Consider the following 25,402-nt stretch of genomic DNA (forward strand, 5'->3'; position numbering starts at 1 on the left):
CAAGTTTGTATCCTAATCAAAATACATTAAAAAAATATGCTTTGGAGGCATTATGCAAGCTTAGGCCCCAGCAGAGTTTATAAGAAGTGACAGAGGAAGAGCTAAATTATCAAAAGCATTTCTTTTACTCTGGCCACAAGCAGTTTTCATTCCTATGACCTGATGAGCCATAAAAGCTAAAGAAATTGGACACATTTTGGGGGGGGGGGGGAAACCCACTAATTTTTTTAAAGAATGCAAGGGAAAATGTAAACAATGCTTTGGGCTAGCACTCATTTTAAGTGCCTTTAAAAATTATTTAAAATAATTTTTGTTGTACTTTCAATTACCCAATAGGTAATGCTGGTATTTGAAGCCCGATTATTATTATTTTTGCTGACTCTATTCACTTCGCAGGCTTCTCACTCCAGTAGAATTGAAAAGACCAATGGCCTTGTGTGGATGCCCCACACAAGAGGGAGGTAAGATTTATGAAGTCCAGGAAGAACATGCTTCTCTGACTGAAGAAGTCTGATTCCTATTTTAGCCAAGTTCAACACATAATTGAGTATATAGAACTCATATACTTTTTTCTTTTTCAATTGGTATCCTTGCCTTTTTTTGCCCTTTATTATACGTGTTATTAAACTTTAGAGCCAGGAACTGCCAAAAGCCACAAAGCATTCATTCCCCTCTGAGATTAAAAGAGGAAATGAAACATTTTTATTTTCATCTAAAATAGTGATTTAAGTACTCAAATTTCATACTAAACTAATCTACCTAAACATGTGGATTAGAAGCTACTTAGCAAAAGCATCAGAAAAGAAAGTTCTCATCACCCTGGGCAGTTCACACTAATAATTAGAAAGAAAAAAGGAAAGCTGTGAATTACAATGAACTGAGACCAAATAAGGGTCCATGTTGGATTAAAGGATTTGAGTTGTCAGTCTGATGTATAATGGATGCAAACATCAGCCATTTAATTAAATGGTACATGGTATAACTACTTTGTTCTGCATAAAATGGCTTAAGTTATCAGAGTGCCTTTAGTTTAGCAACTGTTTACTATTAACCACCCCATGACTTCTCTTAGACGCTGTTCAGCCTGTATTATTCCAAATTTCAAGTCTAGAGTTTATATAGTAATGTCAGACTAGTTAAAATATTCATCAATTAATGTATGAATATAGAAAACAGGAAAACTGCTTTTAATCACAGAGGGAACAAGTTCCTAGACATCGCTGGCAAAAAAATTAAAAACCAAGAAAAGAAAAAGTCTGCAAAAGTCTTTAAGAATAGTGTTTTCTTTTTTTTTTTTTTTTTTTAAAGATTTTATTTTATTTATTTGAGAGAGAGAGACAGTGAGAGAGAGAATGAGCAAGGAGAAGGTCAGAGAGCGAAGCAGACTCCCCATGGAGCTGGGAGCCTGATGTGGGACTCGATCCCGGGACTCCAGGATCACGCCCTGAGCCGGAGGCAGTCGTCCAACCAACTGCGCCACCCAGGCGTCCCAAGAAGAGTGTTTTCTTATAAATAGTTTTATTTTAATAATTTGGACTTGAAAAGTATTTTCTAATCACATGCTTAATATTACAAAATGTCCCCCCAAACAGCTTTTTTTTTAAAAAAAAAATTAACATATACTGTATTATTTGCCCCAGGGGTACAAGTCTGTGAATCATCAGGCTTACACATTTCATAGCACTGACCACAGCACATACCCTCCCCAATGTCCATAACCCAACCACCCTCTCCCTACCTTCCATCCCCCAGCAACCCTCAATTTTTTTCCTGAGATACCAAACAACTTTCTTGCTGAAGAAACTGGAAATGTTACAGGTTAGCAAGCATACTAAGGCCATGTAAACATATGAAAGCAGAAGAGGTCACAGTCCCCATAAGCCTGAAGTATGTCATGTGACTGTATTGTTACTGTGGGTTGGTCTATGAAAAGAAAAAAATGCAAAAACGACAAAAGAAGAGAGCGGAAAAGGCCCTGGCAGTCAACAAGGACTGAAGAAAAAGAAAACATCCTGAGGATATAAGGGGAACAGATTAGACTAGAAAGATTCAATCACCCCAATTTCATAAGGTTGAAGACATATATACTCACTGCTATTGCAATTCTTCCAAGGACATGCTCTGGAATTTTTCTATATACATCCAAGGAGCCCCCTGTAGAGACAGATATGTTGCATTATTATAAATAAAACTATCAGAATGCTGCATTGAGTTCTTCCTCTGCGTATTCACTATGAGAATATTTTTTTTTCTTCTCTTCCTACATTGTGCATTGGACGTCTAAGGTCAAACTGGTTTTTAGTCCAATTTTATTTATGACATAATATCATACTACCAGATGAAGCGTAGCTAGAGATTTCCATTTTATTTTCCAGTGTATAATCACATACTTTTAAAAACCAAAATAAACTAGTCAAGGGCAGGCTATGAACTCCCCACTTAATGCAAAATTAAATACATACATAAAACTAAAGATCAACAGGTCAACCACATTTAGGTATCTATCTACCTTGTGTAACAGTTTTCCTCAAATGTAAACCAAGACTCTCTCTTAGAATTTGCAAATTAACTAAACAAAGGGCGGTAACTATAAGGTCCAAAATACACATAAAAAAATAATAAAGTAAGAGAGTATTACTAACATCTTTCTAAATGAATGTTGTCCTTCAAATTAAGTACCAAGACAAGCAATCAATCTATTCCAAAGATACTCAGTTCAAAATGTTTTAAAAATTCTCTTTGATATCACTCCGAAAACCACTTTATGAAGTAAAAAAAAAAAAAACCAATCTCCCTGTTTCATAATATTTTTCACTAAAATGGTATTCACTAACATCCTTCATCTTTCCCAAATCAATTGGTTCCAAAAACCAAACCATTAGGCTGTAAACAGAAGGAGGACAGGGCCGTGCTGTTTACTGGTTTTATGTTTTCATTCACCTGAAAATGAGCATTACTAGCAGACAGTAGCCATTGGATAAATATCTGTCAAGTGAACCAACAGATAAACTCAAGTCCATGTGAACCTCACTGGATAGGTATAGCTGCTCTGAAGGCAGTTTCAAAAGAAGGAACCATGACAATACTGACATTGCTGAAAACAACTGCACTTCTTTCCCAGGTAACTATGTTAAAGGAACAAGTATTCACTTGGAAGTATAAATTTGGGTATGGTTGTTACATTTTCAATCTCTCACAAGTAAAAGAAGAATTTCAGTAGGATGGGCAGAGAACCACTACTTCACTCATACTGACAATATGATTGTATGAGAGTTATTTAACAGTACGTATTCATCTTTCTTTGAGTCAAGTTGAGGTGCAGTCTTTCAGTTCTTTTTTTAAAGGAGATTTTTTTAAAGTTTTTTTTAAAAAATATTTTATTTATTTATTTGACAGAGAGATCACAAGTAGGCAGAGAGGCAGGCAGAGAGAGAAAAAGAGAAGCAGGCCCCCTGCCGAGCAGAGAGCCAGATGTGGGGCTTGATCCCAGGACCCTGAGCTGAAGGCAGAGGCTTTAACCCACTGAGCCACCCAGGTGCCCCTAAAGGAGATTTTATTTATTTATTTGAGAGAGAGAGAATGCACAAGCAGGGGAAGGGGGAGAGGGAGGAGACTCCCTGCTGAGCAAGGAGCCTGATGCGGGGCTCGATCCCAGGACCCCAGAATCATGACCTGAGCAGAAGGCACTTAACTCACTGAGCCTCTAAGGCGCCCCTAGTCTTCCAGTTCTATAGAGGAATTATCCAGGATATTTGAGAAATAATTTTCATTTCAATCAGAGGCTAAAAATTCATATTAAACCATGTTACTACTGGATGATTTGTAAGTATGCCTCATATGATACTAAAATGAAGCATGTTATTTTTTTAAAAATGAAGCTAAGCGCATTTCATAAATATGAGTATTTTTATATGTCAAATTTTCCTAAAGCTGAACATCAGGAAAAAGTTATTTTTTTCTATAAAAACCAATGATATTTATTGCATACATATAAAGCTACTGACTTTGTATTTATGCTGTTTAAAGCAGAAAATGATTGCTTCTTTAGATAACTGTGACGTGTAGTTTCTAGATTCTTGCAAGAAGCTGGAAAACCATGGCATGGCTCAAGTTTATGTTTGGCTCTGGGTGCTACCCGGAAGATAATGAAAAAAAAAACCCACTTCTGCAATGAACTGAACCATCTTTATTTACTAAAAGAGCATTTTTATTATAGATGCAATAAAAGGGAAAAAATAAAAGGGAAAAGAAAACATTTCATGTTCTCATTGATCTTTCAAATAAATTGGCAATTGCAAGAATAAACAGTCTCAAGAAGATCAAGCTTTACAGGCTGGTATTTGGAAGTCCGACAAATGCAGTGTCCTGAACCAATCCCTTGAGAAGTGGAAGGAAGCCTGAGGGGCTCAACAGTAGGAGGTGCAAATCCATTCACACACACTGGTAAGAAGTCCTGAGACCTTTTCTTTTTTTTACATAAGATGTAAATCAGGGTTTAATTAGCTAAACAGACAATCAATAGTCAACAAGCTAAATGGAAAAGCCAAAGATTACATTACTACCCTTCTTGGTAGAACACGCCAAAAAAGAATCCCATTTTGAGGTAGTTCACTGGTTTTGTAAATATCCATTAAATATCCGTTATATCCCACTCTCCTTAGCCACCTACGTGGGTAAATATATACTGGCTCTGTCATCACATTCATCCTGCCCTTGACATAATCATTAGAGAGAACTGTCAGAGGCAAAAAAAAAAAAGGATCTGGCAGATCCACTCAGAGTCAAGAGATTCTATTAAGCTTAATACGTTCTCTTTGTGCGATTAAATAATTCGTTGGCTAAAAATGAAAGTTTTCAGTTGAACTGTCACGGAGTTTTACTATTACTTCTATCTCATAGGCCTATCCCCGAAAGGCAATTCACCCAACATTAGTGCTAGAGGGACATTAAAGATCAGTCCAATGACTTTGACAAGTGGGGGAAACTGAGACCCAGAAAGGAAAGTCACGGCCATGAGTAAGGGGATGGCGAAGCTCAGGAAAGGTCTCAGCCTTTGAACTCCCAGAAATGCAAACATTTAAAAGGTTTCCCCATAACATCATAGAGATATTTAATCTTAGCTGAAACATTGGTAACTCATTTCTATGTTGCATAGTTGGTTTAAACCTTTTATTCATGAATCAGAGAGGACATCACTGGTTTGCTCTCTGTGACCTGTCACTTCCCTGAGTTCTCTGGCCTCAGATCACACAAGCCAGTCATTTCATTGCATGCCACTATCCACCATAGGAACCAGGAGGAAGAGTGCTAATATATTAGCAAAAAAACCCCATCTCAACTGCCAAACTATATGCTTCTCTTGATGACTTAGGGCTACCATTTTCATGCAACTAAGCCAAAAGGATTCACAGTGTAAGGTCTGTGCTCAACCTAATACTGGGCTAAAATATAAAGTAGTGTCTTGCATGTAAGATAAACACAAATAGGAGGTAAATGAACGAGAAGCAACAATACTGTCATATTATTCCAAAATGACCATTTCCTTAAAATGACCATGATTATTATCAACACTAATAAAATTAAAATCTGGAACCATAAGCAAAAATTTCAGAAGCAGCTCTTTTAGCCTATTAGTTGAAAAAAAATAAAGAGCCCTTTCTTTCAAGTACGAGTATTTGATACTCCCTTTCTTCCTCTACAACATGGGTTTTCTGGGGGAAAAAAAAATGTATTCTCAAGAGGACAATCCAAGAACATAGGCATATATTCTGAGATGCTATATTTGAGCATTTCTGAGAAGATTGTTTTACTCAATGAGAAGACACATCATGGCCCTCCTTACTTGAATCCTTCCAATGGCGCCCTAATTCAGACTTAAACACAACTTCCTTACATGGCCTACACAATCTAGCTTCTGCTTACTTCTCTGGCCCCCTGTCCAGCCCCAGGGCCTCTCACTGCTACTTGCTAGTCACTCTGGCCTTCTTGTGGGGCCCTGATTACACCAAGCTTGCTCCCACCTTGTGCATTTATACCAGATATTACGTCTTCCTCGAAGATATTCCCTGTGATCTTTCCTGTATGCCTCACTGACACTAAAGTCTCTGCTAAAATATCACTCCCATAAAAAAGCCACCTGTGACCATCCTCTCTAGCTCCTCCTCTCCTATAGTCATCATCTGCCCTGCTTTATGTTCTAGCAAGATCTATCCCTCTCGGAGAGTGTACTGTGTGTTTCTTCTTAACCTCCCCTTCTAGAATTTAAGTGCCACAATGACAGGAATTAAGTCCTATTCACTATTGTATTCCCAGGTTTAGAACAGTGTCTGAAGGAAAGTGCTCAATAAATAGAGACAAAGGACTAATATAAGAATTAAAACAGTGAGAATCTACACTAAAGAAATAGTACTAGGGTTGGGAGAAAGTTGTCAAGAAGTTTAACGGCAATGGGAAGGGAAATGATAGAACGTGGTACACAGTTTTTGGTCCATAGATTTCTGAGTATATTTTGCTGTATTATTGAGAAGGAAGATCCAAAAGAGAGAGGGTGACAGGTGGAGAGAACACCAGCAAGGGATGCGCCACCTGGAGGGCGGACCTCAGGCAGCCCTTCATGTGCAGGGAGGGCCAGGTGGGTGCATATGTGACTAAGCTACAGGTGGAGGCACAAGCAACTGGGAGAGCTCATAGTCTACAAGAGCTGAAAGTCTACAAGATCTTGGAAGGAGGAAGTCCAATCTGGGAAAGGGGAATGAAATTGAAGGAGAGCTGATGTGGTAAATAACAGAAAGATGGGAACTGGATAACAAATTGCAAAAAGTGGGAAATTTTAGTGTTCAGGGACTGATTAGCATGAAGGAAAGGGAAGCTGCCAAGGAGCGGTTAGAGAGGGGCTTTAGGCAGCTGAAGTCCAGAAAGGAGTCATCTCAAAAAGACAGGTAAATCTAGACGATCAAGTGAATGTTTTAAGGTAAGGACTTAAAGTATTAAAAATGTGTCAACTTTGGGGCGCCTGGGTGGCTCAGTCAGTTAAGTGTCTGATTCTTGGTTTCAGCTCAGGTCATGATCCCAGGGTCCTGAGATGGAGCCCTACGTAGGGGCTCAGCCTGGAGTCTCCTGGAGATGCTCTGTCTCTTCCCTTCCCTCTGCTCCTCCCCCCTTGCTTGCTCTCATTCTCTCTAAAATAAAAAAATAAAATCTTTAAAGAAATGAAAGGGAGTCCTTCAGACTGAACGAATTTCAGAGGAAAGTTACCAGACAGTAACTCAAATCCACACAAAGAAATACAGTACACTGGTAAAGGTCACTATAAGGTAGACATAAAAGACAAGATAAGTGTATTTTTTGTTTTTAAGACTTTTTCTCCTATCTGATTTAAAAGAGAACTGCATAAAGCAATAAGTATAATCTGTGTTAATAGCATACAACCTATAAAGATGTAACTTATATGGCAATAACAGCACAAAGGAGAGGGAAAGAATGGAGCTATAGAGGAGCAGTGTTTTTATGTACTAAAAAAAAGTCGGTATTAATCTGAACTAAGTTATTACAAGATAAAATGTTAATTATAATCTCTAGGAAAACCAGAAATATAACTCAAAAAATACAGTAAAAGAAACCACAAGAGAATTTAAACAATACATTAAAAAATGTCTATTTAACATAAAATACAGCAGTAACGGAGAAACAGGAACATAAAAGATGTAAGACTTAAAGAAAACAAGTAGTAAAATGACAGCTATGAAACCTACCTTTCTGGTAATTATATTAAAGATTTAGTTATTATCTTGGAGGGGGAAAGGGCAGAGGGAGAAAGAATCCCAAGCAGACTCCACACTAAGCACACTAAGAGTCTGATGTGGGGCTCCATCTCAAGACCTCAAGATCATGACCTCAGCTGAAACCAAGAGTCAGACACTTAACCGACTATGCCACCCAGATGCTCTTGGTAACTACATTAAATGTAAATGAATTAAGTACCAACAGACTGGCAGAAGAGATTAAAAAATGACCCAACTCTACAATGTCTACGAGCAATGCACTTTAGATACAATGACTCAAATAGGTTTAAGGCCAAACAATAGCAAAAGATATAACAAGCTAATAGTAATCAACAGGGAGTTGGGATGACCATACTAATATTAGACAAAATAGACTTTTAGACAAATATAGACAAACTACAGACAAAGACATTTTATAATGATAAAAGAGTCAATCAATTGTGAAGACAGAACAATTATAAACACATATGCACCTAACAAAAGAACATGTGAAACATAAATTGAAGTGAGAAAAAAGATAACAAAAAATATTACTTGGAGACTTCAATATCCCACTTTTTTTTTTAACATTATGTTCAATTAGCCAAATTATAGTACATCATTAGATTTTGATGCAGTGTTCAACAAGTTGTGTATAACACCCAGTGCTAATCACCTTGGACAGCCACATGCAGAAGAATATCCACTTTCAAAAATGAATAGAAATATACTGAAGAGAAATAAGAAAACAAAACACTTAAGCTGTAAATCAACTAGACCTAACAGACATCTAAAGAACATCTCACCAAACAATAGCAGAATACACTTTTCTCAGGTGCAAATGAAACATTCTCCAAAATATATAATGTTAAGGCATAAAACAAATCTCAATAAATTTAAAAGGACCAAAATCATATAAAGTATGTTCCCGACCTCAAAAGAATATTAGAAATCAACAAGAGAAGGACACTCAATGTGGAAAATGATACACTCTTAATTGAAAATGGGTCAAGAAAGAAACTGCAAATGTTTCCTTTGTGGGAATTAGAAGATACTTTGAAATAAATGAAAATGAAAACACAACATATCAACACTTCTAGGATGTAGCTCAAGCAGTGCTTGGAGGGAAATGTATACCTGCAAATACCTACATTAAATAAGAAAGATCTCAAATCAGTATCCTAACTTTGCACCCTAAAAAGCTAGAAAAAGAAGAGCAAACTAAACCCAAAACTAGTAGATGAAGAAATAAATAGTAGAGCAGAGATAAATTACATAAGAATAGAAAAATAAAGAAAATCAAAGAAACCAAAAGTTGGTTCTTTGAAAAAGACAAAGAAACTGACCAAATTTTAGCTACAGTGACCAAGAAAAAAAAAAAAAACCAAAAAAACAGAAGACTCAAATTACTAAATTCTGGAATAAAAAGGGAAAATTAATACTAACTTTACAGAAATAAAAATGATTGTAAAAGAATACTAAAACAACTGTATATCAGCAAATTAGATAATTTAGGTGAAATGAACAAATTTTGGAAAGCCACCAACTATCAAAACTGACTCAAGAAGAAACAGATATTCTGAATAAACCTATAACTACCTATAATTAGTAAAGAGATTGGTAATAAAAAAACTACTCAGAAATATTATTTAGTCTTAAAAAAGAAAAAAAAAAATTGACACACCACAGCATGGAATGAACTTAAAGTCATTATGTAAACTGAAATATGCCAGTGCCCAAAAGACAAATACGGTATGATTCCACTTAAATTAGGTGCCTAGAGTAATCCAATTCACAGAACTCATACAAACAAAAATCAAATGTTGGGTGCCAGGGGTAGGAAGCAATGAGGAGTTATTGTTTAATGGGTACAGCATCTCAGGTGTGCAAGATGCAAAGAGTTCTGGAGATAGATGGTGGCAGTTAATGCTGATGAGCTACACACTTAAAAATGTTTTTTTTTTTTTTTTAAAGATTTTATTTATTTATTTGACAGACAGAAATCACAAGTAGGCAGAGAGCCAGGCACAGAGAGAGGGGGAGGCAGGCTCCCTACCGAGCAGAGAGCCCGATGTGGGGCTCAATCCCAGGACCCTGGGATCATGACCAGAGCCGAAGGCAGAAGCTTTAACTCACTGAGCCACCCAGGTGCCCCTAAAAATGGTTATTAATATGGTAAATGTTACGTTATCTATGTTATACTACAATTAAAAATACTGAAAAATACTGTTGAGAGGGGCGCCTGGGTGGCTCATTCCTTAAGCGTCTGCCTTTGGCTCAAGTCATGATCCCAGGGTTCTGGATTGAGCCCCGTCTCAAGCTCTCTGCTCAGCAGGAAGCCTGCTTCTCCCTCTCTTACTCCCCTGCTTATGTTCCCTCTCTCACTGTCTCTTCTCTGTCAAATAAATAAATAAAATCTTAAAAAAAAAAAAAACAAAAAAAAACCACTGTTGAGAAAGACAGTCTTACATGCACTGTTCTTCGAACCCCACTTGGCCACATAAGAATGGGCCTTAGGCCTGGAACATGTGCTTACCAACAGATAAAGAGCCTACACAGCCTGTGCTGGGCTTACCTCCTTGCTCTGAAAGACCTTTCCCTGTTTCAGTCTAAATGTATACTCCTTTGTCCTGCTTAAGCATGTGTGTCAATGGCCCTCAGGCATGTCCCCAGCTTTCAGCATCTTTGACGCCACAGGAGTGGGGTGGGGTGGAGGATCCTTTTGCTGCAGCACAAGGAATGTGTGTAGGCCAAGGGCCCTATGTAGGCTGCCAGGAAGGACCCACTGCTGGCCACAGGGAACTGACACTCACTACCAAACCTGATCGTGCTGTGTCTCTTTTTTTATGTGAGTAAAGCACTATTAAATCCAATGCTTGACTGCACTGTGATTTCTTGGGAACTTCATACTAAGATGCACTGGGCAGAACTGCTTGGACTTCTTCTGATAATCAGCAACAGATGACACTTGACCATGAAAACTACTCACAAAGAAAACCCCAGAACCAAATGGCTTCACTGATGAGTTCTACCAAATGTTTAAAGAAAAATAAACATTACTCTTTGACAAACTTTTCCAAAAACTAGAAGAGGAGAAAACTTTCCAACTCCCTCTTTGAGGATAGAATTATCATTATACCAAAATCAGACAATGACATTATAAGAAAAGAATACTATAGACCAATATTTCTTAAGAATATAAATTCAAAAATCCTTAACAAGATACAACAAATTGAATCCAGCAACATATAAAAAGGATTATACATTAAGACCAAATGGAATTATCTCAGCAATACAAGACTGGTTCAACATGCAAAAATCAATTAATGCAATACTCCATAATTGTGGAATAATGGATTTAAAAGCATGACCATTTCTTTTTCTTTTTTTTCTTAAAGATTTATTTATTTGAGAGAGAGCGAGAGCATGATCCAAGAGAGAGGGAGAGAATCTTAAGCAGACTCTGCACTGAACATAGAGCATGACATGGGGCTCGATCTAAAACCCTGAGATCATGACCTGAACTGAAATCAGGCACTTAACCAAATGAGCCATACAAGCACCCTGAATGACCATTTCAATAAACACAGAAAAGCCACTTGAAAAAATCTAATGCCTTTTTATGATAAAAATACTCAAGAAACTTGGAGGAGAAGGGGACACTGACAACCCAATAAAGGACATCTACTAAAATCCCACAACTAATACGACGCTTATTAATGAAAGACTAAGAGCTTCTCCTCTAGGATCAGAAGCAAAAGAAAGATGTCTGCTCTTATCACTTCTATCTGACACCATACTCAAGGGTAGCCAGGATAGTTAAGCAAGGAAGAGAGACAAAAAGCATCCGGATTAGAAAGAAAGAACTAAAACTACATCTATTTGCAAGTGCCATGATCTATCTAGAAGACCTTAAGAAATCTACGAAAACCTATTAGGGTTAAGATACAAGTTTAGCAAGGTAGGAGGATACAAAATCAATACACAAAAATCATTTAGATTTCTATATGCTATCAATGAACAATTAAAAATGAAATTAAAAGTTCAATATACAATCGTATCAAAGAATATTTAGGAATAAATTTAACAAAAGAACTATAAAACTTGAACACCAAAAACTATAAAACATCACTGAAAAAAATTAAAGATGATCTAAATAAATGGCAAGATACTCTGTGTTTGTGGAGTGAAAGACAATATTGGTAAGTTCGCAGTACTCCCCAGACTGATCTCTAGATTCACTGCAATCTGTATTAGAATCCTAGCTGGACGTTTTTTGGTGTGTGTGTGCAAATTTGGCAAGCTGATTATAAAATTCATATGAAAATCCAAGGGACCCAGAATAGCCAAAATAATCTTGAGAAAGAATAAAGCTGGAGTACTCACATGCCTTAATTTAAAAACTTAACTACAAAGCTAAAATAATCTAGAATAATAAAGTAAAAGTAAGCAAGTACAGTCTGATACTGCCACAAGGATGGGAAAATAGATCAATGGAAGAGAATCAAGAGCCCAGAAATGCATTTCATGGTCAATAAATTTTTGACGAGAGTGCCAAGAAAATTCAATGAGAAAGAATAATCATTTTAACAAATGTTGCTAGGACTAACTGGATATTCACAATGAAAAGAACAGTTTAGACTCTATACCATACACAAAAAGGAACTCAAAATAGATCAAAAACTTAAATGGAAGAGCGAAAATTATAAAGCTCTTAGAAGAAAACAGGTGTAAATTTTCAATAGTTTCTTACATATGACATCTAAAGCAACCAAAGGAAAAAACAGATGACCTGAACTTCATCAAATTTTAAAACGTTCATGCCTCAAAGGACACTATCAAGAAAATGAAAAGACAACTGACAGAATGGAAGAAAATATTTGCAAATCATACATCGATAAGAGCCTAGTATTCAGAATATAAAAAGAATTCTTTTTTTTTTTTTTTAAAGATTTTATTTATTTATTTGACAGAGAGAAATCACAAGTAGACGGAGAGGCAGGCAGAGAGAGAGAGGGAAGCAGGCTCCCCGCCAAGCAGAGAGCCCGATGCGGGACTCGATCCCAGGACCCTGAGATCATGACCTGAGCCGAAGGCAGCGGCCCAACCCACTGAGCCACCCAGGCGCCCTATAAAAAGAATTCTTAAAACCCAACAATAAAGCGGCGCCTGGGTGGCTCAGTGGGTTAAGCCTCTGCCTTTGGCTCAGGTTCTGATCTCAGGGTCCTGCGATCTAGCCGCGGATCAGATCTCTGCTCCCTGCTGAGCAGAGAGCCTGCTTCCCCCCCTCTCTCAGCCTACCTGTGATCTCTCTCTGTCAAATAAATAAATAAATCTTAAAAAAAAAAAAAAAAAAAACCTCAACAATAAAAACACAAATAAGCCAGGTAAAGATAGACAAAGGATTTGAATACACATTTCTCCAAGGAAGGTATACCAATGGCCAATAAGCACATACAAATACTGTCAACGTCATCAGTCATTAGGAAATCTAAATCAAAACTCACCAGGCTATTAAAAAAAAAGACACACAATAACAAGTGTTGGCAAAAACATGGAGGAATTGGAACCCTCATACATTGCAGCTATACAGGCAAACGGTGTGAAATAGAATGCAACAGTTTGGCAGTTCCCCAGAAAGTTACACACAGAGTTACCATATGGCCCAGCAATTTAACTCCTAGACCTATACACTCAAAAGACTGAAAACGTATGTCCACACAAAAACTTGTACACAAATGCAGAGCAGCATTATTCTTACCAGCCCCAAAGTGGAAACATCCCAAGTGCCCATCAACTGATGAATGAATGAATGAAATGTGGTAGGTCCACACAATGGATTATTATTTGGCCATAGAAAGGGATAAAATACTGATACATGCTACAACATGGATAAATCTAAGTATAAGAAGGCAGGCACAAAGGCCACCTGCTGCATGGTTCCATTTACATAAGAAGTCCAAAATAAGGAAATCTGGAGATGGAAAGTAGATTAGTTGCTGCCACAGACTAGAGGAAAGAAGGAAGAGCGAGTGGCTGCTAACAGCTAAGGTTGTTTCTGGGGTGATCAAAATGTTTTAGAATTAGGGATGGTGAGGGAGCACAACCTTGTGAATATACTCAAAACCACTGAATTGTATATGTTAAAATGGTGAGTTGTATGGTGATTAAATATGCCATCTCAATAAATACATATTTTAATGAAACTGAATTTAGGACACATGATATACCTTATTAGAGTAGCAAGGTACCAATGTTGGCTTGTTAAAAAGTCTTGCAACACATGAACTAGTTGCTTTAGTGATAGACTGAGAATCCCCCAAAAGAACGGAGTATAAAAAAAAAAGTCGAGATTTTTTTTTTAAGATTTTATTTATTTATTTAAGAGACAGAGATCACAAGTAGGCAGAGAGGCAGGCAGAGAATAAGGAGGAAGCAGGCTGCCCGTTGAGTAGACAGCCCAAAGTGGGGCTTGATCCCAGGACCCCAGGATCATCACCTGAGCTGAAGGCAGAGGCTTTAACCCACTGAGCCACCCAGGCACCCCGAAAGTTGAGTTTTAATGTGCTAGACACTGAAAAACTGAATATGTAAAATCTAAAGACATTTAAAATGGGTAAATAACAATGATGACATCATTTCAGGGATAGGGTACCAAGGAATCTGCATTTTGTCCAAATATTCAGATCTAGAAAGAGTTACCAACATAGAAATGAATGAAGAATACAGATGAAAGGAAAGGGCTAGAGTCCAAAGAAAACTAAACACATCTTGGCTAAACAGCTGTGTTGAAAAACAATTTCTTATCTTGCAATTAAGAACCGATTTCTTTCTAAAAGACACAGGACATTGGGTTAATAGATTTCTTTAAAAGAAAATCTGTTTTGGCTATTGAAACATTAAAAGAACAGAACATCTGTTTTGCAAGTAAAGACAGATTGTAGGGAAGAATCAAATATCAAACTACCGATTAGACCAGCATTTAATCTGTTCTATTTAAATTTTCAATAAAAGTAAATGAAATTACATTCTTGAAATTATAGCTCAGCTGTAAATATTTAACACCAGGAACCTCTAACACTGAGATGTTTTAGAGTATAAAGGAGATAATTATTAGTATATTTTAATTATTTTTTAATTCTACTTGACATCTTATCAGAACCAGGTTTTAAAAGTACGCTACCTCCCAAATCATTTTTAAAGTATTAGAATAGGGAAAACTCACCATCCATGAATTCTGTACATATTGAAATCCTGTTTTCTACGAAAAATGCACCATAAAACCCTATGATATATGATGAATCACACTGTAACAAAAATAAGACAAAGGTAGTTAAAAAAACAAACAAACCTGCAAGACAATACTGTAAGATGCTTTATGAGAGAAAATGCCCAAGAAAAGATTACCTTATAAAGAATTTCCAATTCAGACATAATTTGCTTCTGAAGTTCCAGTGTAATATCTAGTAGTATGACCTAAATACACAAAGGAATCAACATTTACACATACATTCACCTTTAAATTAAGTATAGCTATACTCACTATGAAATATAAAAAGGAAAAAATATGTTTTTCCCTCTCTTCATTGCTCCTTTTTTTCCTCTCCACTACTATAACCCCCAGGAATACGAACTGTACTCACATCTGCCTAACCCTTTGTATTAGGGGAGGTGGTACAGAAGTGATTGATGGGACCAAGGAAAAAGCCAGGTCTCAAAGGTCAGTATTAATGGCTTTAAAAGTCAGTTAAGTTATAACACCCTTAATTTATACACCCTATTTTGGCCACATTGGTTATTTCCAGAAAAGGAAGAAAGGAATGACCCTGAAACCATTAAAAAAAAATTGTCTTGTAATTCAGACACTAGGTGATAAGCAGAGAGGATGAGGAGTAAAAATAACATTTAAAGTACTTTTTTTTTTTTTTTTTTTACTATGAGGAAATAAAGAGTTTTAAAAACATGTCATCTTTTTACATCTTTCAAAGTCATGTTCCTTTGCTAATACTGTAATAAAATGCTGGAGCTTGAAGGAGCCACAGAAATGATTTCATCTAATTCTCTTGTTTTGAAGGAGGAAACCAAGGTGCTGAGAAGCCACACAGCCTGGCAACGTCAAGGTCCCTCCCTGATTCCCAGATGCCTCTTAGAATGTCCTGGTGGTTTACGGTTTTTCCTTGAAGTATCAACCACTGAGGAAGATTGGTAACATGGAAATGTAAAACAATTTACAAGTTTACTTAGAATAAAGTAACTTCAAACACTTGTTTCTTAAGAAAGGAGACCATCAACTGTTCAAATTTTACTCAACAGTTCAGTGAAGCCAATTCAAGGGAAATTGTTTTTACTTAAAAAAGACAGTGCTGGGGCGCCTGGGTGGCTCAGTTGGTTAAGCAACTGCTTTCGGCTCAGGTCACAATCCTGGAGCTCCGGGATTGAGTCCCGCATCAGGCTCCCAGCTCTATGGGGAGTCTGCTTCTCCCTCTGACCTTTTCCCCTCTCGTGCTCTCTCTCACTCTCTCCGAAATAAATAAAATCTTAAAAAAAAAAAGTGCTGAGAATAAAATAGGAAAGATAATTTTTAAGATTCATGGCAGAGTTTCTGGCTCTTGACATTTCTAGGAAAAAACTTAACATTCATGATTACCATGATAGCACGGTTATACACCATCCAACACTGAACCACATTTTGTATTACAACCTCAGAATATATGCACTCACATTGGGAAAGAAAAAAAAAACCCATAAATTATGAATTGAAAACTGCTGATAGAGCAAGGAAAGAAAAGGATAATTCTAAAACACACACTTTATGGTACTGACATCCACTTGGGGGAGGGGAAGGTGGGGGGGAAAGGCATGGCTGGTTTCTATCAAGAGTTTTTGCTTTAGGGTTATTTATAAAAGCTCTCACTAAACTAGATTGTAAGTGTAATACAAAACTGCCGAGAAGCATTTAAACATTGCTCCCGATCAATAGTCATTTGCCAACAATATTCACTTACATTTTTGTTCCTGTATAAAACTCAGCGACAAAATAAATTCGTCTAGTGTTGTTTCAATTCCATGCCATAAATATCAAAACTATTCGCACCACTATGTCAAGTACAGGGACTCTTTCACCCCAAAAAAACTACTAAAAGGAATGAACTTATTATTTACCCCAGAGCAGTCATTCTCAACCCTGGCTTCATGTTATAATTACTTTTATATAAAGGTATTTATATCAATATGTGAAGGTACTTTAAACAAATCCTGGTGTATAGGCCTTACTCCCAGAAGAATGGAATCAATCTTGGGTTGGGTCCACATCTTAATTTTTGTAAAAAAAACTCTCCACCTGATTTCTAACCCACAGTAAGGTTGAGAACCATTTATCTAAGGTTTTGAAAATGCCATTTATTCAGTACTCTATATGGCTAATGAGACATACTGCATCTCCAGGCCCCCCTTCCAGAAATGATGGGATTCCACATGGTGAGCCAACACCTTACCATTAACCCCACAGTACTGGCTGCAGACCTATCATTCCCTTGGATCAAGCACCTTAATTAGGTGCCCATGGCCTAGCATAACATTAAAACTCTAGCATGACATTCAAAGAATTCTTTCACAATCTAGTTATTCCAACTCCTTTTCCCACTCTCCCCACCACAAACCCAACTGTCATGTGAAGCCAGATGATATGAAAGGCAGCCATGCTCACCCCATACCACCCACGCAGAAACGGGTACTTTGTACTGGTGCCCCACACACAGCTCCTATGTTCCCCCCACTTGAGGTGTGCCTCCTCACTCCACCCCACAGTTTCTAATTGTAAAAACGTTTCTCATCTTTTGGACCCAGCCTGAATGCCACTACCACCTCCATGAAGGCAGCCCCAAAGCCCTCTACCAGAATTTATCTCTAGCTCTGGCCCTTGTTATTGTACCTTCTCACATTCAGCTGTGGCATTAATGCCTATCTACTAAAACCACAAGCCTAGAGAGGTAAAGCAGCCCACAAAGGCAAGGACTGAGTCTCGGGCATCTTTCCCTGGTCCCCCTACTCCTACACCCAGCATCCCACACAGGGTCTTACTTATAGCAGTGCCCATGAAGTGATGTGGGATTTAATTACAGTGCTCCTTACAACCATAATCCTCTAAATAAGAAGCTGTTTCTAGACAGGAAGGAGGCTGCTTGATTTCTACCACTGAATTTAACACCGAAGGCAAAAACACCAAAATAAATAAAAGTGCCACACTGACCTAAAACGTAGCGAGTAATACTGTATTTGTGGGGCCAACCCACAAACCCACTGCATTCCAGTATGTCTGGATCATCCTTGGTATCTCTTATGATTGAGAATAGTGGAGATCCCATAACGGTGCAAAAGTGAATAAAGTACTTTCTGGAACTTAAGAAGGAACGTAAAATTCACCTTAAAATAACTCTACAGGGGCGCCTGGGTGGCTCAGTGGGTTAAGCCGCTGCCTTCGGCTCAGGTCATGATCTCAGGGTCCTGGGAGCCTGCTTCCTCCTCTCTCTCTCTCTGCCTGCCTCTCTGCCTACTTATGATCTCTCTCTGTCAAATAAATAAATAAAATCTTTTAAAAAAATAAAAATAAAAATAAAATAAATAAAATAAAATAACTCTACAGAAATGCTCTTCCATTTTCTGGGAGACTTGTAGGTAGAAGGTTAATTCTCCTTCCCTTGGGCATTCCTGGGAGAGAGCTTTTACCTACTAAAAGTAAGTCCAATTCCTTATTTGAAAGCAATGGGAAAAAGCCTGGCAAATTCCAATCTTTTTTTAAAGTACAAGGAAAGTATGGATTCCTCGAGTCTTTATTATTATTATTGTGATTTTTTTTCCTCCTAAGGAAGAGCTCCCTTTTTCAAACTGAAGAGGATCTGCACATGAAGGATTTCAGGGAGAAAGGGTTAAGTGAGAAGCTAAAGTACCTGGGCGCGTTTCTGCTGCTCTCTACTACACCTCCAGGACAAATAAGGATGAGTTGTCAAGTTAAATATAAGCAGTCAAGTGACTGAATTATAATTTACTCTGTGCTCAATTTAAATTAGTGTGAGGCTATTAAAATATACAGTATAAATACGGCAATTCATCACAAGCTGTCATGGATGACTTCATTTATTTGCTGGAGTGGCACACGCTCCACTAAAGGGAAGGAGAGCAAAATCACAGGTCAAATTAAGCCTCTATTCTGTTTTAATTCGCTTATTTAATCTGTGGCGACATAATTGTCTTTTACAGTATGTACAACTCAGAAAGGAAATTTGGGAGGATTACAGTCAGTATACAAATGATTAATCAAATGGTCCATTTAAATGCTAGTTTAAAAGCAGCAGAAACCCAAAGCAGTCAAAGAATGATAATCAGCACATGCTATATACAAGCTAAGAAATTTCTTCTTAGGTGACTTTTTCCCAATTAGAAAATAAAAAATAATAGGAAATCTATTAGGCTGTACTTTGAAAGATTTTATAGAATACATTAATGAAATAAAAAGGCTCCGTTTACCAAGATGGCTAACAGTATTTTTATTTGTTTTCTGCTCTATTTGCAACTGTCTCACTTACCTCCACCCCCGCTCCCCAATAAAGCGAGTTAGAAACACATTTCATGAGTTAGTCATTATCAAACAGTTATCTTTGGTTAGCATTTTCCAAAATGTTCTCTTGAAGGTAGAAATTTTTCTAAATTCACTGGTATAAAATAAAAACCCAAGGTATTTCTAGTCTTTTTAAAATATCAGAAAAAAGAAAAAATATTGGAAATGATGTTTTCCCACCTTTGAAGTCTGAAAGGGGAAACACTACAATATTCTTTTTTTAGTCTAAAAAAAGTAAAAACATTTAGAAATACAAAAAATAGAAATATTTTGAGTAGGAAGAGAAAACGGATGGATTTTCAAGGACTCTCATCTAATTGCTCCCACAGACCTTCAAAGTGTTGGTCCAACTGACCACTTGGCTTGGGAAATTAAATTTCCCTCATCATTCTATGCGGGCGTCAGAACCCTGCAGGTGATTCTGTTTAGACAAGGACTGTGATTTGCTGCTCTTCACAATCCCTCTGTGATATGAGGCAGCCCCATTGCACAGCTGAGGTCACGGAGAGGTTCAAGTGACATGCTTGAAGTCACACAAAAGTCAGGAGAGGGTCAGGAAAAGATCAAATGCACTTCTAACTCTTAACCTTTCATTTCACCCCCCCACACACACACACTAAGAGCTATTCTAGGTGAGAGCAATGGTCCATACAAAGAACACTGTGGTTTATTTTGTATGCGAGCTGAACCTTTCAAGACGCTGCTTCAAAAGATGAATGAATGAAGAACAAATGAAAGAAATTTATTTATTCAGTCATTCAACAGATCATGTGTTGAACATCTAGTTATTACATGCAATCCTCTATGTAGGGCCAAGTGCAAGGTTCTGCATGATTCCATGAGTAAGACAAGAAGATAAATAAGATGTGTTTTCTACTTACAAAGAGATTTCAATGTAAGGACAGAATGCACACGTATATTAATAGCAAAATACAAGGCAGTATGTGATAACATCCATAAGAAACACATACGGAGAATTCTAGAGATGTTCAAAGGAAAAAGTGAGTGAGTGATAGACAGACCATATGTGACAGGATTTATCTATGTGCGTTCAATACAGGAGTGGGCTTTGGAGCTGACCCCTGAAGGGTGTTAAGAATTTTGATAGGTAGAGACATGGGTGAAGGCATTCTAATTAGAGAAAAAGACGTGAATCAAAGTGTTGAAGTGTGAAAGTACCTGGGTTCAGATAAAGCAATGAGTTCAACTTAAAAGCAGCACGGCATTCAGACACAGGAGATAATGCTATAAAAAGCAGGCTGATGACATACTGTGGAAGATCCTGAGTTTCAGCCCATAGAATTTTTAGCTTATTTGGGAGTAATGTAGAGCCCTGGAAGACTTCTGAGAGGGGAGATGGGACCAGCACTATCCTCCGGGAAGGCAGATCTGAGGACAGTGAGCAGCAATATGGTACACAGTTTGAGAGCATGAACTTGGGGCAAGACTTGCCCAACTTCAAATTCTAGTTCTACTGGTTGTGGGACCTTCAGCAAGCTATTTATTAATTCATAATTAAATGAGGAAAGGGTCCACAGAGTGCCTATTAGGAGAGTACAAATGATCAATAAATGGTAGCTTCCACTTTTGAGAGAGCACTTTAAATACGGTTCAGTGTCTGACAAGAGACAAAACAAGCACCTGGACTAGAGTGGTGACAAGAAAGGAAGAGATCAAAACAAAACAAAACAAAACAAAACCGAACCCAGAAAGATTAACAGGCTTCCAGACATTAACAACAGTTAAAACAAGGACAATGATCCTTGAGACATGGAAAATAAGTAAGAGGGGCCCTATGATTGTCTAGTCTACCAACTGGACAGTGTGCAGGCTTCTGTGCAGGGTGGAAATTCCAGGCAAAGCTCAGCCATCTGCCTATGCTGACCAGATGGAATTGGGGGGTCTGAGGAAGCCAAGGCAGGGAGAGTTCCCTGGCAGAAGGCCAAAGGGAGGGGGCTCCAGGGATCTGCCTAGGGGCCCCTGGAGTCTTCAGCTGATTAATGATCAATCAGTACGTGGATATCAGGAAACCATGTGAGGGCAAGGAAAGAGCCACAAGAAAGGACCAGAGGAAACAATCTCCAGATCTCACACTAAGTAGAAGGAGTCTGTGTTCCCACAAGGGAGGGGGAAAACCTCCTAACTGTCAGAGCACTGGTAGAATATACAGAAGACAGCTGCCTTAATTGAGTGGGGGTAAATTAGTTCCCAACTAACCACTAGGCTGGTCCCAACTAATAAAGCTTAAAAGCAAGTCTTGAAATGATCAAACTGTTTCAAAGTCACTAAACAGCTTCTCAGAATAAGCTCAAGAATATTTATAAGAATACAAAAAAAAAAAAATCTAGTGTCTATGATGCATGACTAGCATCCAATCTTAATGATAAGATTTTTTTAAAAATTAGAAAAAACTGGGCACCTGGGTGGCTCAGTAGCTTAAGGGGCTGACGCCTGATTTCAGCTCGGGTCATGATCTCAGAGTCCTGGGATCGAACCCTGTGTCAGGCTCTGCGCTCAGTGTAGAGTCTGCTTCAGGATTCTTTCTCCCTCTGCCCCTCCCCCTAGCTGCTTACTCTCTCTCTAAAATAAATAAAAAAAAATCTTTTTAAAAAAATAAGAAAACACAACCCAAAATGGGGGGGGGGAAGCAATCAGTCAAAACTGAACCCAAATGCTACGTCTGATGGAATTAATAGACAAAACCATCAATTCAGTTAATCATATTCCACATACTCTGTAACTACATCACATATATTCAAGAAGACAGAAGGAAAGTTAAGCATGTTAAGTAAAGATGTGGAAGATGTAAAAAAGACAAATAAACTTCTAGGGATAAAAAGTACAGCTTCTGAAATGAAAAATACAACAAACAAGATTAACAGCAGATTAGACAATGTGGACGAAAACCTGAGTATATGACAACAGAAACTATCCAAAAATGAACCATTAAAGAGAGAAAAAAAGACTAAGAGAGAAAAAGAGGCTGATATAGCCTTTTACTTACAGCCTGTTGTGTCTTTTTATTTGAAATAAATTTCTGCTAAGATTTAATTAAAAAAACAAAAAACAAAAAAAATGCCTGTTTTGAAGAAATAGCACATTTCTTTCTCTCTACTCTCCACAGTAGGACTGTTAAATAAGTTACATGGTTTTTGCCTTGGCTGCCAAGAAGCTCAGGGCTAAGTAAGAAGTTTATTTTTATTTTTTAAGACTTATTCATTCAGGGGCGCCTGGGTGGCTCAGTGGGTTAAAATCTCTGCCTTCAGCTTGGGTCATGATCCCGGGGTTCTGGGATCGAGCCCCGCGTCGGGCTCTCTGCTTGGCAGGGAGCCTGCTTCCTCCGATCTCTCTCTCTCTGCCTGCCTCTCTGCCTACTTGTGAACTCTGTCTGTCAAACAAATAAATAAATAAAATATTAAAAAAAAAAAAGATTTATTCATTCACTTTAGAGAGAAAAAGAGAAAGAGCACAAGTAGGAGGGGCACAGGGAGAGAGAATCTCAAGCAGACTCCATGTGAACTGGGGAAAATGATGCCGGGCTTGATCTCAAGACCTTGAGATCACGACACAAGCCAAAACAAAGAGTCAGATGCTTAACGGACTGAGCCACCTAGGCATGCCTAATTGTATCTACTCTTTAATCATTCATTCAATCAACTCAGATAAAGTTTAAAAGCAATATTCATAACTACTCTTAAATCATTCCCTCAACTCGGTTTAAACATTTAGTATGTTTTATAAATTTTATAGAATCTAGGGATATTAAGTGAGATATAGTCCTCTCTCTAAAGCTCAGTTTAAGGTCAGGTCTAGTAGACAGCATATTTGTAAACACCTACTGTTTTCATTTATTCAAAGTCTCTACTTTAGTAGTTCTTTTTTAAATGTGTCTTCCTTTAAAATTGCTTTTAATCCTTTCCAGAAACAGCTGTTAGCACCTTGCCATACCCAACTAAATAATCATGCACAAGAATTTTAATATTAGCCTAGCTTAAACATAATTCAAAATGTATAAAATTATGAGAAATTATAATGCACTTACTAGGCCAAATAGTTTTGTAGATGATTTATAGGAATGCTCCCCTCTCTTGGTGTGAATAAACTAAAGCTGACTGTCTTTAAATATTTTAACAGCAACAATCTAAGAGCTATGTTATCTAAAGGAACAAATAACTCAACAGATGGGAAAGCAGTGCTTTAGGGGTAAAGGTACCCTCTGAGAGAGGAGGGAGCGGAGTATCACAACAGGACCATAGCTTCCATAACCTACCATCCAGCAGTTAAACCATTCCATCTCCTCTTTCATGATACCTGTGACTCAAGCTAACAGGGGAAAAGAAAGTAGTGAGCATCAAGAACTTCATGAATTTCAGGGTGCCTGGGTGGCTCAGTCGTTAACATCTACCTTTGGTTCAGGTCATGATCTCAGGGTCCTGGGAGCAAGTCCTGTGTCGGGCTCCCGGTTCAGCAGGGAGTCTGTTTCTTCCTCTACCCCTTCCCCCTCCCCTTGCGCTTTCTTTCTTTTTTTTTTTTTTTTTAAAGATTTTATTTATTTATTTGACAGACAGAGATGACAAGTAGGCAGAGAGGCAGGCAGAGAGAGAGAGAGAGAGGGAAGCAGGCTCCCCGCTGAGCAGAGAGCCCGACGCAGGGCTTGATCCCAGGACCCCGAGACCACGACCCGAGCCGAAGGCAGCGGCTTAACCCATTGAGCCACCCAGGCACCCCACCCCGCTCTTTCTTATTCTCTCTCTCAGATAAATAAAATAAAAATAAAATAAAATCTTTTAAAAAAAAAGAACTTCATAAATTTCATAAAATCTATTCAGCACTTACCTTTACAGCTAATATTTTCCCACTCGGGACATGATATGCTCTATGGGAAGGAAAAAAATAACAAAATCACTTGGGATACTAAACAACCTGCAGAATGGTTAAGGACATCAATGTGAATCTGAACATATCTGTAGTGATGAGATATATGATACTTTCAAAGAACACTAATAACATTAGCAGTTCATATTTCTATTGAGCTCCATGGTTTACACAGTGACTCATCATACATTACCTTAAAATAACCCTCTGAGGTAATGCTGGTATTATTATCCTCCCTTTATAGATGGAGAACCCTGGGGTCCAGAAAAGCTAAGCAGTTTTCCCAACAGCATGAAGCCAGTAAGTGGCAGAACTAGACCTCAAACCCAGACCTCTTCTGACTCCAGAACCTTACAACTGACCGGCACTCTGTGTGTGTGTTGGGGGGGGCGGTCTCCTGAAGTCTTCTGCTAAGCACTGTATAGAACCATATAAAGTGGGAGGTTTTTCCTTTTGTTTCCTTCAATTACAGGAACAGATACATTATATACCTACATTTCATCAAAATAATCTCAGAACACTCGGAATTAGCTATGGCTTAAGATATAAGTTCATATAAGAGATCACAGACTTAATCAGGCTCAAGTATGTGGTTCATCTTTTCCTAAAGCTGGCATCTCTCAAAATTAAAAAAGCTTTAAAAAAGAGACAAGCTCAAATGATAGGATAAAGGGAAATAACTACAGTTTAAATCAAGGAACAGAAATACATTCATTTATGAAAGAGTTAAGGGAGTAAGGTTTGCAGAAATAAGATACCATTACTTCTCATTAAGACCCTTTGTGTTTAAATGACACGTGGTCTTCCACACAACTTTTACATGGACCGTACATTCTGACCATTATTCAGGGACAATCTGTCTTATATAAAAATGTCTAGACAAACCACACAAAATCAACAATCACTCTTACTGGAAGACTATAAAAGTACAGACTTGCATATCAGCCAAAAGCAGTGTTCTTCCTCTCACCCCGCTGTGTTAAGATGTGATTGCATGGGGAAGATGTGGGGGTGGGAATGGAAGTTAGCTTCTCGGGAATTCCCTTTTACCTGTTGAGTTGCGAAATACATTTATCAGGCTCCCAATGATGATATGGCAATGATTTGGTAGGAAAAACTGCCTATTTCTTAAAATAAAAATAAAACATATATT

The 25,402-nt window shown here is 37.9% G+C and overlaps 1 protein-coding gene across 1 annotated transcript in view; it reads right to left on the bottom strand.

Annotated features, from left to right (window-relative positions):
• MAP2K5 (mitogen-activated protein kinase kinase 5) overlaps positions 1 to 25,402 on the bottom strand; it is a 256,439-nt gene that overhangs the window by 146,905 nt on the left and 84,132 nt on the right. The window contains exons 9-12 of the mRNA XM_044231754.1: positions 24,211 to 24,250; positions 15,168 to 15,236; positions 14,986 to 15,067; positions 2,093 to 2,154 (exon numbers count right to left, since the gene is read on the bottom strand). Of these exons, the coding sequence (XP_044087689.1) occupies positions 2,093 to 2,154; positions 14,986 to 15,067; positions 15,168 to 15,236; positions 24,211 to 24,250 (253 nt within the window). The remainder of the gene's footprint in view (positions 1 to 2,092; positions 2,155 to 14,985; positions 15,068 to 15,167; positions 15,237 to 24,210; positions 24,251 to 25,402) is intronic.

Source organism: Neovison vison, chromosome 13, assembly GCF_020171115.1.
Source record: "Neovison vison isolate M4711 chromosome 13, ASM_NN_V1, whole genome shotgun sequence".
NCBI lineage: Eukaryota > Metazoa > Chordata > Mammalia > Carnivora > Mustelidae > Neogale > Neogale vison.